Source organism: Chiloscyllium punctatum, chromosome 26 (genome assembly GCF_047496795.1).
Source record: "Chiloscyllium punctatum isolate Juve2018m chromosome 26, sChiPun1.3, whole genome shotgun sequence".
Classification (NCBI taxonomy): domain Eukaryota; kingdom Metazoa; phylum Chordata; class Chondrichthyes; order Orectolobiformes; family Hemiscylliidae; genus Chiloscyllium; species Chiloscyllium punctatum.
In genome coordinates this window covers 26,232,401-26,248,067 of record NC_092764.1, presented here as the reverse complement: position 1 = coordinate 26,248,067, position 15,667 = coordinate 26,232,401, and the positions used below count along the sequence as shown (strand labels likewise).

Below are 15,667 nucleotides of genomic sequence, written 5' to 3'. Positions count from 1 at the left end.
AGAAATAAAAGCTTAGCTGATCAAGTAAATTATATGACGCACCTGAGAAGTTGTTGACAATATGTTTTGCATGAACTATGAGAAATATCATCCTGGTTTCAGTAAATTGTTTAAATTGCTGAGTTTTCTACAAGTTTCCACAATTAATTTCCCTAGGCAGGATATTGCAGTCACTCGTGTTGAATTAGACAATATAGTTCCATTTGAAGGTCAGTGAATTCAGATCGTATTTCTTGAACAGCACATTCAGTGAAACAATGGGTCAGATTTTGGGCCCCAATATTGAGCCTATAGGCTTGGTAGTGTGCCCCGTGGCTCAACTAAATAGAAGGAATCTCTTAACTTCCCACCTCTGCACTCACCTTCCACCTGATGCTGCAAGACCAATCAGAAGGCCTTCAACAATATCAGGCTGGAATCTGTCTGAAAAAGATGCGCATAGCCTTGGTAGCAGGCAAAGACAAGGGCATTTTGATGCAGATGCTCTTAGTTGCTTGCATTAAAATTAATAAATTCAAAAGGCCCTAAGTTGGTAGGGCAATTAGAGTTGAGGTGAAGCCATCCAATAGTCCAATTACGGGAAGGGTCTGTGGCCTTTTTTCTCAGGGGTTCCACCACTAAGCATGGAGCCCACTGGACTACCAGCTGAGGAAGCAAAATCAAATGAGCTGGTGGCCTCCACACATGGCCAGATCTGTTCTAACATTGGTAAAATTCAGCACTACTGAAAAATGGCCCTGAAGTGGCTTCTTTGTTAAGCTAACTGGTTGCCTGGGAACATCTCCTGGCAGTTTGTCCTGGGAATGTCTCCCGGCAGCCGGAATGCTTCATCAGTGTGACTCCTGCCTGGATCTAGCTGAGCTCCATCTTGATCATCACCACAGGGCCAGAAAAGTTCAGTCCAATGAAACTGCTTTCTTACCATTTCCAATCCTTGTATGATATGTGCTGTAATTAGGTTGAAAATAACTTTTTGGTGCAATATGTAATTTTCCCTATTCATTATTGTACAAAAGAAAATTAATGTGTTTTGCTTGTCACACTACAATGATACAGCATTTGTACTCAGTCTGCAAGAAACACATTTAGAAGCTTTTACAACAAGGGCAAAGTACAGTAGATGCTAGAATACTGGGAAAATGCTCAAGCAGAATCTGAGGAGAAGGAAAGAGAGAGACATTTGAAGCCTGTGTCTATTCTGATGGAAGATCTTAGACAGGAAACATTAACTCTGTTTCTCTTTCATTAGCAGGTGGTAGACCTGCTAAGTCATTCCAAAATGTTTTGTTTTTATTCTAGTTGCTGCTATTAAAGTAAATCATACTGGCACATTAGTAACAATGAGAAAGTATACCTGTCAGATGTTTAATGCATAATATTTATGAAATAAATTGGTTGATTGAGATGCTTTTTCATTATTGGTTTTGATTGTCTATGCACTTGGAAAATTGGGAATTCTGCTGAAAGCTTCAAACTAACCACACTGCGAATTGGTTTACACCCTTTCCTCAGGCATGCTGCTAATACCATCATTGGCCGTGAATGAGATAGAAGAGAAAGTGTAGGTACAAAGCCAGGTTTTGATTTTCATCCCTTTACAAAAAGGTGCACAGGGTAATGTTTAAAAATCTAAATTTCTCCCAGAAACCCATGTATAAGGTCTGCTTTACTTGACCCTTTTAAATTATTACGTAGAAATCAGTAAGGTAACTCAGAAGGATACAGGTAATCCCAAAATGATTTTTTTTAAATTAGTTCGTCTGTGGAATGTCAATTTTGCTGCCAGTTTTATTGCCTAACCCGATTTGCCTTTGAATGTGAGTAGCTTGCTATGCCATTTCGGAGGGCAGTTAAAAGGCAACTATTGTCTTGTGAATCTGGAGTCACATGTTGGCCAGACTGGTTGATATACTTCCTCAATGAACATTAGTGAACCAGATCGGCTTTTATCACAATCACTAATAATTATCATGGTCACTATTTCTGAGATTAGCTTCCAATTCCAGCATTTATTCAATGAATTTAAGTGCCCCCGGCCGCTGTGATATTTGACCTATTTCCCTGATATGTAGGCTTCTTGTTTATAGATCCAATGGTATAATCATCATACCACCATCTTTCCTCAATCCACTACATTATCATATTGTGGTGCTCGATACTAATGTTAGGTGTCTAAATTGTGGAGTGTCCCTTCTATAGTTCATCTCCCTTTCACCTTGATGAGCACATTTGCTGGATTTCTTTAAAAGAAAACTAGTCATGCAAACACACTCTAAAGTTCTTTAGAACAGTGGAACTGCAACCATGAGGAAACTATAGCAGACTCAATGGTTCTACCATTTAAAAAACATTTTATTTTGTAACTGGGATATAAACTTGGAATTTCAGCATGAGGTGCCTCCCACCCGCCCTCCTCCTCTAACCTAATAATAAGATCCGTTGTGGTAAGGAGGTAAGTGCCGAATTTTGATTGTTGTATTCTTTCGACCCAGTTTTTTGTTTAAAATAAAGGTTAGCTTTAGAGGGATGGCAGTGAAGGCAGTGCAATGTTCCTCCTGCAACATGTATGAGGTGAGGGATGCCATGGACGTCCCTGCTGATTACACTTGCAGGAAGTGCACCCATCTCCAGCTCCTCCAAGACCGTGTTAGGGAACTGGAGCTGGAGTTGGATGAACTTCGGATCATTCGGGAGGCAGAGGGGGTCATAGATCGGAGCTATAGGGAAGTAGTAACTCCAAAGATGGCAGATAGATGGGTGACAGTGAGGGGGACTGGGAGGAAGCAGCCAGTGCAGGGACCCCCTGTGGTCGTTCCCCTCAAGAACAAGTATACCGTTTTGGATACTTGTGGGGGGGGCGACTTACCAGGGGTAAGTAACGGGGCTCAGGCCTCTGGCACGGAGCCTGTCCCCGTTACTCAGAAGGGAAGGGTGGAGAAGAGCAGAGCAATAATAATTGGGGACTCGATAGTTCGGGGCACAGATAGGCGGTTTTGTGGGAACGAGAGAGACTCACGTTTGGTATGTTGCCTCCCAGGTGCAAGGGTACGTGATGTCTCTGATCGTGTTTTCCGGGTCCTTAAGGGGGAGGGGGAGCAGCCTGAAGTCGTGGTCCATATTGGCACCAATGACATAGGTAGGAGGAGTGCTGAGGATGTTAGACAGGCTTTTAGGGAGCTAGGTTGGAAGCTCAGAGTTAGAACGAACAGAGTTGTTGTCTCTGGTTTGTTACCCGTGCCACGTGATAGAGAGTCGAGGAATAGGGAGAGAGAACAGTTAAATGCGTGGCTACAGGGATGGTGCAGGAGGGAGGGATTTCGGTACTTGGATAACTGGGGTTCTTTCTGGGGAAGGTGGGACCTCTATAAACAGGATGGTCTGCACCTGAACCTGAGGGGCACCAGTATCCTTGGGGGGAGGTTTGCTAGTGCTCTTGGGGGGGGTTTAAACTAACTCTGCAGGGGCATGGGAACCCAGACTGTAGCTTTAGGGTGCAGGACCTGGAGTGTAGGGAGGTTAGGAATATGGCATCAATCTTAAAGGAGGGTGCCTGTAAACAGAAGAGTGGCTTGAAGTGTGTGTACTTTAATGCCAGAAGTATACGAAATAAGGTAGGTGAACTCGCAGCGTGGGTTGGTACCTGGGACTTCGATGTTGTGGCTATTACGGAGACATGGCTAGATCAGGGACAGGATTGGCTGTTGCAGGTTCCAGGGTTTAAATGTTTTAGTAGGGTCAGAGGTGGGGGCAAAAGAGGGGGGGGGGTGTGGCTTTGCTTGTCAAAGATAGTATTACAGCGGTGGAAAGGAAGATGGACGAAGATTTGCCATCTGAGGTAGTTTGGGTGGAGGTTAGGAATAGGAGAGGTGAGGTCACCCTGTTAGGAGTCTTTTACAGGCCTCCTAATAGTCCTAGAATCGTTGAAGAAAGGATTGTGAAGATGATTCAGGAGAAGAGCGACAGTAATAGGGTGATTGTTATGGGAGACTTTAACTTTCCTGATATTGATTGGGAAAGCTATAGCTCAAGTTCGTTAGATGGGTCAGTGTTTGTGCAATGTGTGCAGGAGAGTTTCCTGACACAATATGTAGATAAGCCTACAAGAGGTGAGGCCATACTGGATTTGGTTCTGGGTAACGAACCAGGCCAGGTATTAGAACTAGAGGTAGGTGAGCACTTTGGGGACAGTGACCACAATTCGGTGATTTTTACTCTCGTGATGGAGAGGGATAAGTGTGTACTACAGGGCAAGAGTTATAGCTGGGGGCAGGGAAATTATGATGCGTTGAGGCATGACTTAGGATGTGTGGATTGGAAAAGTAGATTCCAAGGCAAGAGCGTAATTGATATGTGGAACTTGTTCAAGGAGCAACTATTGAGTGTCCTTGATAAGTACGTACCTATCAGGCAGGGAGGAAAGGGTCGTGTGAGGGAGCCGTGGTTTAATAAGGAGTTGGAATCCCTTGTTAAACGGAAGAGGGCGGCCTTTGTAAAGATGAGGCATGAAGGTTCAATAGGGGCAATTGAGAGTTATAAGGTAGCCCGGAAGGACCTGAAGAGAGAGCTAAGAGCAGCAAGGAGGGGACATGAAAGGTCCTTAGTTGGTAGGATTAGGGAAAACCCTAAGGCTTTCTATAGGTATGTTAGGAATAAAAGAATGACTAGGGAAGGAATAGGTCCAATCAAGGATAGTAATGGGAAGTTGCGTGTGGAGGCTGAAGAGATTGGGGAGGCGCTGAATGAATACTTTTCGTCAGTATTCACTCAGGAACAGGACATTGTTGTCGATATAAATACTGAGGCACGAATAAGTAGAATGGATGGCTTTGAGATATGTAGAGAAGAGGTGTTGGAAATTCTGGCAAGGGTGAAAATAGATAAGTCCCCTGGGCCTGATGGTATTTATCCTAGGATTCTCTGGGAAGCAAGGGAGGAGATTGCAGAGCCATTGGCCTTGATTTTTGTGTCCTCTTTGTCGACAGGAGTAGTGCCAGAGGACTGGAGGCTAGCAAACGTGGTTCCCTTGTTCAAGAAGGGGAGTAGGGATAATCCTAGTAACTATAGGCCAGTGAGTCTCACTTCTGTTGTGGGCAAAGTCTTAGAGAGAATTGTAAGGGATAGGATTTATGCACATCTGGATAAGAGTGATGTGATCAAGGATAGTCAGCATGGTTTTGTGAAGGGCAGGTCGTGCCTCACAAACCTTATTGAATTCTTTGAGAAGGTGACTAAGGAGGTAGATGAGGGGAAAGCGGTAGATGTGGTATATATGGATTTTAGTAAGGCGTTTGATAAGGTCCCCCATGGTAGGCTACTGCAGAAAATACAGAGATATGGCATTGAAGGTGAGTTGGAGGTTTGGATTAGGAATTGGCTCTCTGGAAGAAGACAGAGGGTAGTAGTTGATGGCAAAGGTTCATCTTGGAGTGCCGTCACTAGCGGTGTTCCGCAAGGATCTGTTTTGGGACCATTGCTGTTTGTCATTTTTATAAATGACCTGGAGGAAGGGTTAGAAGGTTGGGTGAGCAAGTTTGCGGATGATACGAAAGTCGGAGGAGTTGTAGACAGTGAGGAAGGATATGGCAGGTTACAGCGGGATATAGAGAAGCTGCAGAGCTGGGCAGAAAGGTGGCAAATGGAGTTCAATGTAGCTAAGTGTGAAGTGATTCACTTTGGTAAGAGTAATAAAAAGATGGATTACTGGGCTAATGGTAGACTACTTGGTAGTGTGGAAGAGCAGAGGGATCTTGGTGTCCATGTACACAGATCTCTGAAAGTTACCACCCAGGTAAATAGTGCAGTGAAGAAGGCATATGGCGTACTGGCTTTTATTGGTAGAGGAATTGAGTTCCGGAGTCCTGAGGTCATGCTGCAGTTGTATAAGACTTTGGTGCGGCCGCATCTGGAATATTGTGTGCAGTTTTGGTCGCCATACTATAGGAAGGATGTGGAGGCACTGGAACGGGTGCAGAGGAAGTTTACCAGGATGTTGCCTGGTATGGTAGGAAAATCCTATGAGGAAAGGCTGAGGCACTTGGGGTTGTTTTCATTGGAGAAAAGAAGGTTTAGGGGTGATTTGATAGAGGTGTACAAGATGATTAGGGGGTTAGATCGGGTTGACAGTGAGAACCTTTTTCCACGTATGGAGTCAGCTATTACAAGGGGGCATAGCTTTAAATTAAGGGGGGGTAAATATAGGACTGATGTTAGGGGTAGGTTCTTCACTCAGCGAGTCGTAAGTTCATGGAATGCCCTGCCAGTAGCAGTAGTGGACTCTCCCTCTTTATGGGTATTTAAGCGGGCATTGGATAGGTATATGCAGGATAGTGGCTTAGTGTAGGTTAGGGGTGCTTTGATCGGCGCAACATCGAGGGCCGAAGGGCCTGTACTGCGCTGTAATGTTCTATGTTCTATGTTCTATGTTCATAAGATGACAAAGTGGGGATTCCAAAAATTCAAAAAAATGTTGCCAGTTCCTGGAGATAGGAGTAAATGTACTCACCAGTTATAAATGTGTATGATCCATTGTGGTCATCTTTAACCAAAGGAAAGAATGCCTTCCAAGATGTGAAAGTACTTATCAGCAGTGTGTTCAGAACCTGAAGTATAAAATATGTGCAAATTTAAGCCTGAGTTTATTGCACAGTGCAATTTTCCAATAATCTTCCATTATTATTCACAACATCCATTCCTTCTGATGGAGACTGTCATGAAATTTACATTAGAGGCAAGTGGACATTCCAATATTTGATGCCCTCACACAAAACATGCACAAGGTAAGGCACTCAAACAAAAATCTACAAAGCAATGACTGATCCTCTAGCTTTCTCATCCTAACTGATTAGATTACTTACAGTGTGGAAACAGGCCCTTTGGTCCAACAAATCCACACCAACCCTCCGAAGAGCAACCTACCCAGATCCATTCCCCTACACCTAACACGATGGGTAACTTAGCATGGCCAATTCACCTAACTGTGGGAGGAAACTGGAGCACCTAGAGGAAACCCACGCAGACACAGGGAGAATATGTAAACTCCACACAGATAGTTGCCTGAGGCGGGAGTTGAACCCTTGCGTCTCTGACGCTGTGAGGCAGCAGTGCTAACCACTGCCACCGTGCTGGCCACAGCCTTTGGGAACCTTTTGCTCTTACACAAGTTCTAAAGGAAAAAAAGCTGCTTTGACTGTGTAGAAATTATCCATGATTTTAAAAATCCATTATGATTGCAAATTATTAAAATGAATCAAAGGAATTTAACTTTCATGCCCATCTGCAAACTGAACGAGAGGAGTGAAAATGGCTTCGGGGGTGCAATTTTAAATCACAAGTGGCAAATGAACACCTCTTCTAAATCACGAGAACCTGCAAGTATACAAATCATACTCTAATAATGTCAGCTAACTTGCTTTATTCGCCCAAAATTGAACCAATAAAATGTAATCTCCTAATTTAACACAACCTCTGAGTGGAGATGCAATGGTGGAATTCTCTCTAGACCAAGCATGCAGGGAACAGGAGACAAAGGTGGAGGAAACACTGCAAGGTGAGTGTTTTCATCTTTTAAAATCTTCTCATGGACCAAAAGGCGTGGGACTGCTGCATTTTTCTACATGACAACATTATGGCTCCCAGTTGCACCAGGTTTTCTCCCTCCATCAGGATTCTGTTCACAAAGCACTTAGCTTGCACTAGACACTGTGAGCCTGTATTCCTAGTTGTTGTGGTTTGACACTTGGTTTTAAAAGCTGTACAGTGCTTTCCACCAATAAGTTTGATCAGAATTCTTTCTTGCAGTTGTTAGGCAGTAACAAGGATATACAACTTTTAAGTATGAAAGGTTTATGAGTGAAGGAATAAATTGTTCAACATTTAAAAATAGCACGTCCCAAATATTTTTTGTCAATAGTATAACATTAAAAACTAAACTAAACTCAACTAAAAAATCAGTTTGAAGCCATAACTGTTCAGAATTGTCAAACTTCAGTTTTGACGCTGCTGTTTTTTTGGAACATGGGATGATTCTGTTGCTGGCTAGGTCAGCCACCATTTATTGCCCATCCCTAATAGCTAAGAGTCAACTACATTGCTATGCATCTTGACTTACATGTAGGCCAGACCAGGTGATGACACCAGTTTCCTTCCCTAAAGGACATTAGTGAACCAGATGGATTTTTATAACAATCACCAATGGTTTCATTGACATCATTTGACAATCGAATTCCAGTCTTTTGTTGAATTTGTACCCAGGTCCCCAGGGTGTTACCTGGATGCCTGGATTAATAGTCCCATGATAACGCTACTAAGCCATCACCTCCCCACCAGTATATTGGCAGCCATCTGATCGTATACTTACTCTCAGTATTTCATGTTACTTAAATTTTCATTGGTATTTAGTTACAAAATGAAAAATGCTTTGTGGGTGATAAAAGGTTAATGAGAAACAAGGTTTCATGTAAACATTCTGACCAAAGTTAGATTTTTAAATGCAGCCCGTAGCTGATTCACATGTTTCAGGAACAGCCACATAAACCATTTGCTGTTGTCATTCCAATTGGAACTCTAACAACAAACACATCAATTTGGACCCCGTCTACCACCCTTTGAGAAAAAGAACTGAAAATGACATCATCAAAAACCCAAAGAAACCTAAACACATAAATAGAAAGAGGGACATAACACTAGCACTTCACCAGAGGCTCACTGATGATGTTACCCAGAATGGTAACGAAACGTCTGAAATTGAGCCTTCCAGCTCATCAAGCAAACTCACATCTAGTACCTCAAACTGAGCTACAAAACTTTTCAAACATCACTCAGAAATGAAAGGCATAGATTTTTCTACACATTTCCATCATCTTACAGGAAACAAAAGTAAAGATTTGGCCAGATTATTGCTTTAAAAAGTGTAGCATTTGTCAAGTTTTCTTCTAAGGAAATGAGACTCCACTCTGACAAACGTTTTTCAGCACTGGAGAGACTGTTCACGAGGAGTAATGTTTACTATGCTGTTAAACATTCAGTAAATCTCATTCAACAAGGTTTTTAACATTTTTGGTTGTTTTTATAGTGAAAGGGAGTGTGTATAGCGTTGATGTTAACACAGATCCATTGCATTGATGTGGTTTATATTTGTGAAGATTGTACACTATGGAGAAGCAGAAAATCACTGAGAGCAACTTCTCAATTTTCAACTATTACTGAACTTGTATACCTATATGTGGTTCTCAATTTAATTCCACACTAACAAACATGGTGGCACAGTGGTCAGCACTGCTGCCTCACAGCACCAGAGAACTGGGTTCAATTCCCGCCTCAGGCAACTATCTGTGTGGAATTTGCACGTTCTCCCCTTGTTTGCTCTGGTTTCCTCCCACAGTCCAAAAATGTGCAGGTTAGGTGAATTGGCTGTGCTAAATTGTCTGTGGTGTTAGGTGAAGGGGTAAATGTAGGGGGGTGGGTTGGTGTGGACTTGTTGGGCTGAAGGGCCTGTTTCTGCACTGTAAGTAATCTAAAATAAACAGTTTTACCATCATACCAAGCTCAAAGTTCAATAGAGAAAAGGAAAATAGAATATGTGCCATATTACAGTTACACCTTTCAAGAGTCCTCATTCAATTTGTACCTAATGCTCAGAATAATTAATATTCTAGTAACCAGAGGTCTGGCTTAACAACAAAACCATGTGCAGTGAAGCAGCACTGTTGTCTTACATGTCAGAAGAATGCATATTTTGTAACTGGCTTCATTTCACCACATGATATCAAAAGACTTATTAGCTGCTGGCTGCAAAATTCTAAGATTCTTAAAGGTGGAAGGTAATATATTTTAATTGGTGTACACAATACTGTAATATCTTTCTCTCCAGGCTTATCATGATGCTGCTTGGACCTGTTACTGGACAGATTTTCAAAGTTAATAAATCATAGACACAATAAAAAAAAGAGTTCATAATTGCCAGTTGCAATGCACTTCAAAAGCCTTGGGTTTGAGTTATAATTCTGACACTTACCCTATTCAGTTCCTCGACTGTTTGAGTGTGTGGAGGACCACCCTGCCACCAACTGAACCCCAGAGATGACACTATATCTGTCACTTTCCCAACAGCCTGCAGTACTGCGGTTTTAGCTGCTTCTGCACCCTCTTCGGAACCTGAAGTTGAGGCAGTGCAACAAGTGTCACAAATGCACAGGGAAGCATGCACAAAATTCCTCAACTTTTGATCTTAGCTGTAGACTTTACTGAAATATATAACGAGGATATTATGCCTATAGTCTCTTGACTCATGCTTCAATTGAAACCAGACATTTTTATTTATTAATAAAAATTCAAATTGATGAAAGGACAGTATGTGCCAATTTATATTGATGGCAATACTATGTAAACATAATGGGGTGGCAATTGAAATTTAATAACATTGTGTAGAATTTACAGCACAGCAACAGGCCACTTGACCCAGATGCCAGTGTTTATGCTCCACATGAGCCTCTTTCTACTTGTATTTATCTAACTCCACCATCGCAACAAATGAGATTCAACTGCACCAATTTTTTTTATTCAGACTGTATTGAATTATTTGACCTCTAATTTTAATGCTGACCTTTCTCTTTTATTCTTTCCTCATTAAAAGTAGAGTAAGAGTAAATTTTATGTTCTTTTTTAGTTACTGTTCAAAAATGATACTATACCAACATCTCCAATCAACGTAAAAAGCCTAGATCGAGTAGCAGCTGGGACAAAGTGTTTCAGTTTTTCCAACCGGGCTGCATCTCTGGATATGACTACCACACGGAAGCCTAGGAGATCCAAAAAGAAATGGAAATTTAACAATAGCAACACAAAAATATCCCCTAGACACCAACACAAAAACTTCTCTTTCAGATGGGGGTAGGCAAATAAACATCCTTCCACCAACTTGAATGGAGAAGGAATTTTGGATGAATGATAGCAAGTTTTTTTCCAGTCATTACTGTCAATTCTGCCATACTTCATGGAGAGCTTCAAAATGTCTTCACAGCATCTTTTTATCCTCCCCAGGAAGGTGACTCTTTGAGAGTTAAGAAAACAGGTAACAACTAACCCAACAAAATACATTGCACTTGAAGTCCAAATGATTTAATGATGATTTGGAGCAGGGGCAGAGAAGGGCAGAAAAGGAAGCAAAGCTTTCAATCTGGATCCCTTGGCATCATGGAAAGTCCTGCCACCCCCCGCCCCACCCCGCCTGCTATATGTCCAAAGGTTGGCAGGTCAAGAATCGGCCTGTTCAGTCACATTAAGACCCACAGCAGAAACTAATGACCCTGGCTAAACATCATCCTCAAATCAACAGACAGCTTAGTTATTTATTTCTTTACATGTGTATTTTGTTACAACATACAGAGAAAAGTGTCACCACTCTAACACCATCTTAAAATGCAAATATAAACCAAAACACAGAACACAAAAGGCAGAATAAAGAAATTGTGTTCAATATTACAGTCCTTCTTGTTAAGTGCTTCGTCATGGGCCAGGGGCTGGGTCTCCAGCCACAAGTCCCCTTTGCTGCATTGGTGCTGCTGGAAAAGTGGTGCCACTACTTGATGCTATCTCCTCTCCACCAGCACCCCACCACTATAAGTAATCGTTGGATCTTGCCAATGCTTCAGGTCCACCTCACCGATGCAGTCACTACTAATGCTGCCGGGTCTGGCAATGGACTCAAACTTGCCTCCATCGCTGCTTCCATGACTCTGCACTGGACAGAAATGCATGCTGGGAACCTTAACTCACCTCCGCCACAGCAAGGCTAGGACCATATTGTCGATGTAGAAGCATTGGGCTCCCTCACCACCCCAAAGCCATTACCACAACCAAGCTCCTCAACAAGGAGTAAGCAAAAGAACAAAAAGAAAAGAACTGAAAAGAACAGTGGATAGAGCAAGTGAGCTTCGTGCTCAGCAGTCCGACTGACACCAGGAAAGAATCTTGCCCAAGCTGTATAATTGGAAAATGTTGTAAAATATGGAAGAGTTTGGTTCTGTCTCAAAATAAATTCCTAACAGATACTATTTGGGTATCTGACACTACAATGGCAATCTTATTGAAATAGAGCACAAGGAGGACTCAGTTGAAAAATGTAACTGAGAAATTTCAGCAGTTAACTGGAAATTTCAGCTAGAAATTGTTGAGTCAGGGTAAAAGGTGTTTTACTTTTCAGCCTTTTGAAACAGCATATCTGGTCTTAGGATGTATACTCATGCAAAATATCCTTTTCTGCTTGTTTGCGACTGTTTTACATTCAGAAGGATTGAAGCTCACATGAAAGAAATTAAAAAGGTAAAGTGTGATGAATTCACATAATTAAGTTTTATAAACCATAGAAGTCTGATGGTTCTTGGACAATATGTATTCCAAAACCAATTAGCTGATCATTTGCATGTTTTTGGTATTTTGTGCTGGTCATGTATAAGTTGGTTGCTACATTATCTACTTCATCAAACGTAACCATATTTTGAAAATATTTTATACGAAGCACTTTGGGATATGTTGAGAATGGTGAAAGATGTTGTATAAATATCTTTCTTTTTGGCACCAAGAGGCACTAAATACACATTGCTAGTAAACATGTTAAACTAATTAGGAAAATACTCTTGTGTATGATTGTGTATGATTATAAACAAATATGTGAGCACTGCACATGAGCAGGCAAGATCATCTGTGTCATGAGTAATAAATGAATTAATGTATTTGTATGAATAACTGTTTTAATAATTGTGTTTCAGCATTTTTTTAGCAGATAAACAAATTATATATGAACATGCATAACTGCTTATTATTGTCATAGAATATGGTTTGACTCCTATATACAACAAAACTACTGCTGAAAACCTGTAACTGAATCTGATTGGACAAAGTGTGATCAGCTGCGCTGTCCTGTTAAAAGCCTTTCCACTGATTATATGGATTTCACAAGGAATCAGTGATCTGCTATACAAGATTAAAGCTCATAAAGTGAGTGTGAATACTTAGTCATGATTTTACATCCCAAGAGTAAGTTTTTCTAAGCCTCACAGGCAAAAGACTTTATTATGTCATGCATTTAGGCACAACATATTAAAAAAAATCCATTTTCAGGAGACATGAACATGCTTTCATACAGAACCTTATTACATCTTCAAGGTGTTCAAAGAGCTTCACAACACAATGTCCACGTTGTTATTATGAAATCAAAAAATCAGAAGATCTCTGAAGTAGCAAATGAGAATAGAAACTGATAAAATAGAATGGGTAAAAACAATGACTGCAGATGCTGGAAACCAGATTTTGGAGTAGAGTGGTGCTGGAAAAGCACAGCAGTTCAGGCAGCGTCCGAGGAGCAGGAAAATCCGACGTTTCAGGCAAAATTGGTTTTTGCCTAAAACGTCGGATTTTCCTGCTCTTCGGACGCTACCTGAACTGCTGTGCTTTTCCAGCACCACTCTACTCCAAAATAGAATGAGTGCCAATCCTGACAAACAATAAGTAGACTATCACTGGGAAACACTGCAGATCAGTGGGGTGGCACGGTGGCACAGTGGTTAGCACTGCTGCCTCACAGCGCCAGAGACCCGGGTTCAATTCCTGCCTCAGGCGACTGACTGTGTGGAGTTTGCACGTTCTCCCCGTGTCTGCGTGGGTTTCCTCCGGGTGCTCTGGTTTCCTCCCACAGTCCAAAGATGTGCAGGTCAGGTGAATTGGCCATCCTAAATTGCCCGTAGTGTAGGTTAGGGGTATGGGTGGGTTGCGCTTCGGCAGGGCGGTGTGGACTTGTTGGGCCGAAGGGCCTGTTTCCACACTGTAAGTAGTCTAATCTAATCACGTTCAGATTTTAGGAAAAATATATTTAGCTAAGTGAAAGAATAAATTAAATACTGGTGAGCCTCCAAGAAAAATAAATTAATACAAATATAAATTAATTAAATGTACATTCAGTACACAGACAGAGGAGAGTGTGAAGAGCAAGAATATCGCTTGGTATTTATTAGGAAGGCAAGGATGAGAAAAGGAAAATTAGGAACTTTGTAAAATCACTTTTGTGGAATGTGGGTGCCCTTAGCAATGCCAGAATTTATTGTCCATCCCTGACTGTCCTTGAACTGAGTAGCTTGCCAAGTCATTTCAGAGGACAGTTAAGAGTCTTGTGGTGTTATTGTGTTAACCATATTGTGATGGATTTGGAGTCACTTGTAAGCCAGACTGGGGATGACTGGCAGATTTCCTTCCCTCAAAAGGGCATTAATAAACCAATTTATTTTTAGCAAACATTTATGATAGTTTCATGGCCACCATTACTGATATTAGCTTTTCTTAAATCCTAGATTTATTAATGGCATTTAAATTCCACAACAAAAACAGACGTTGTTGGAAAACCTCAGCAAGTCTGGCAGCACCTGTGAAGAGAAATCAGGAGTTTTGGATCTGGTGACCCTTCCTCAGAATCCGGGCTGGGACCCAAAATGTTAACTTTGATTCCTCTTCACAGATGCTGCCAGCCCTACTCAGCTTTCCCAGCAACTTCTGTTTTTGTTTCTGATTTACAGAATGCACAGTTGTTTTGGTTATTACTTAAATTCCACAAACTGTGATTAAGAGATTTGAACATGTGACCACAGCATTAAATCTGGCCCTTTGCATTACTAATTTATCGACATTATGATCACACCGCTGTCTTATCACGACTGAGGAATAGGAAAGACAAGATAATGCCAGAGGTAAATATAGAGAGATGACAGAAATGTTAAATCATCATTTCATTCAGTGGTCAGTATGGAGGTACTGTAAATAGAATGACACCGAATGATGAGATGTGTATAAAACAAGCATGGTTATTTTTATTTTAAAATGGATGCATTGAATAAACATACTCAAAGAATATAAAGCCTCTGATCCAGATGGATAGCACAGATAAATTTCAAAAGAATCTTGGAACAGAGTAACAAAGACATTGCTACACGTATTTAATAACTCTAATAGTTGTAGTGTTAGTAGATTTGTCGATTGTTAACAAAATTCCGATCTTTAAGACAACAGAATATGTCCAAGGAATTATAGGCCATCAACTTAATATCAATAGCAGACAAATAACAGAACCATGCAAAGGACAGAATAGATAATGTGGCAAGAAAATATAATAATGATGAATAATTAGCATGGATTTCAAAAGGGAAAATCTTGTCAACCAAATTTATTTAATTTTCTCAAAGAGGTAACAGCTAGATTACCTGATGGTTATGCCGTAAATGTGGTTTACCTGGATTTGCAAAAGGCCTTTGGTAAGGTGCCCCATAATGGTCTATTGAATGGGATTAGAGAATATGTAGTCAACTGTTATGAAGAAATGTTGGCTAAAATATTTATAATTTATTATTTGTACTGGATATATCATGGAATTTTTAAAAAGTTTTTAAAACAAGATACATTAAAATATTGCATTTGTGAAGAATACAAATTACTTTTCAGAAATGCAGAGTCCGCAAAGCTTCAAGAGTTGTCATGTAACCCACTTCTCAGGACGGTACTAGATTTTTCATTAACTGTTGAAGAGAAGGACTAGCACAGGACAGAAGGAAGTCAGCTTTATTCTCCTCTTTTTTTTGAAACTTCTCCCAAAGATGATCTTTTGATTTGAAGGCACTCACAACCTCCA

The 15,667-nt window shown here is 41.0% G+C and overlaps 1 protein-coding gene across 1 annotated transcript in view; it reads right to left on the bottom strand.

Annotated features, from left to right (window-relative positions):
- LOC140496349 (peroxisomal trans-2-enoyl-CoA reductase) overlaps nt 1-15,667 on the bottom strand; it is a 40,101-nt gene that overhangs the window by 7,122 nt on the left and 17,312 nt on the right. Inside the window, exons 2-4 of the mRNA XM_072595972.1 lie at nt 10,689-10,796; nt 10,013-10,152; nt 6,503-6,599 (exon numbers count right to left, since the gene is read on the bottom strand). Coding sequence (XP_072452073.1) covers nt 6,503-6,599; nt 10,013-10,152; nt 10,689-10,796 — 345 coding nt within the window. The remainder of the gene's footprint in view (nt 1-6,502; nt 6,600-10,012; nt 10,153-10,688; nt 10,797-15,667) is intronic.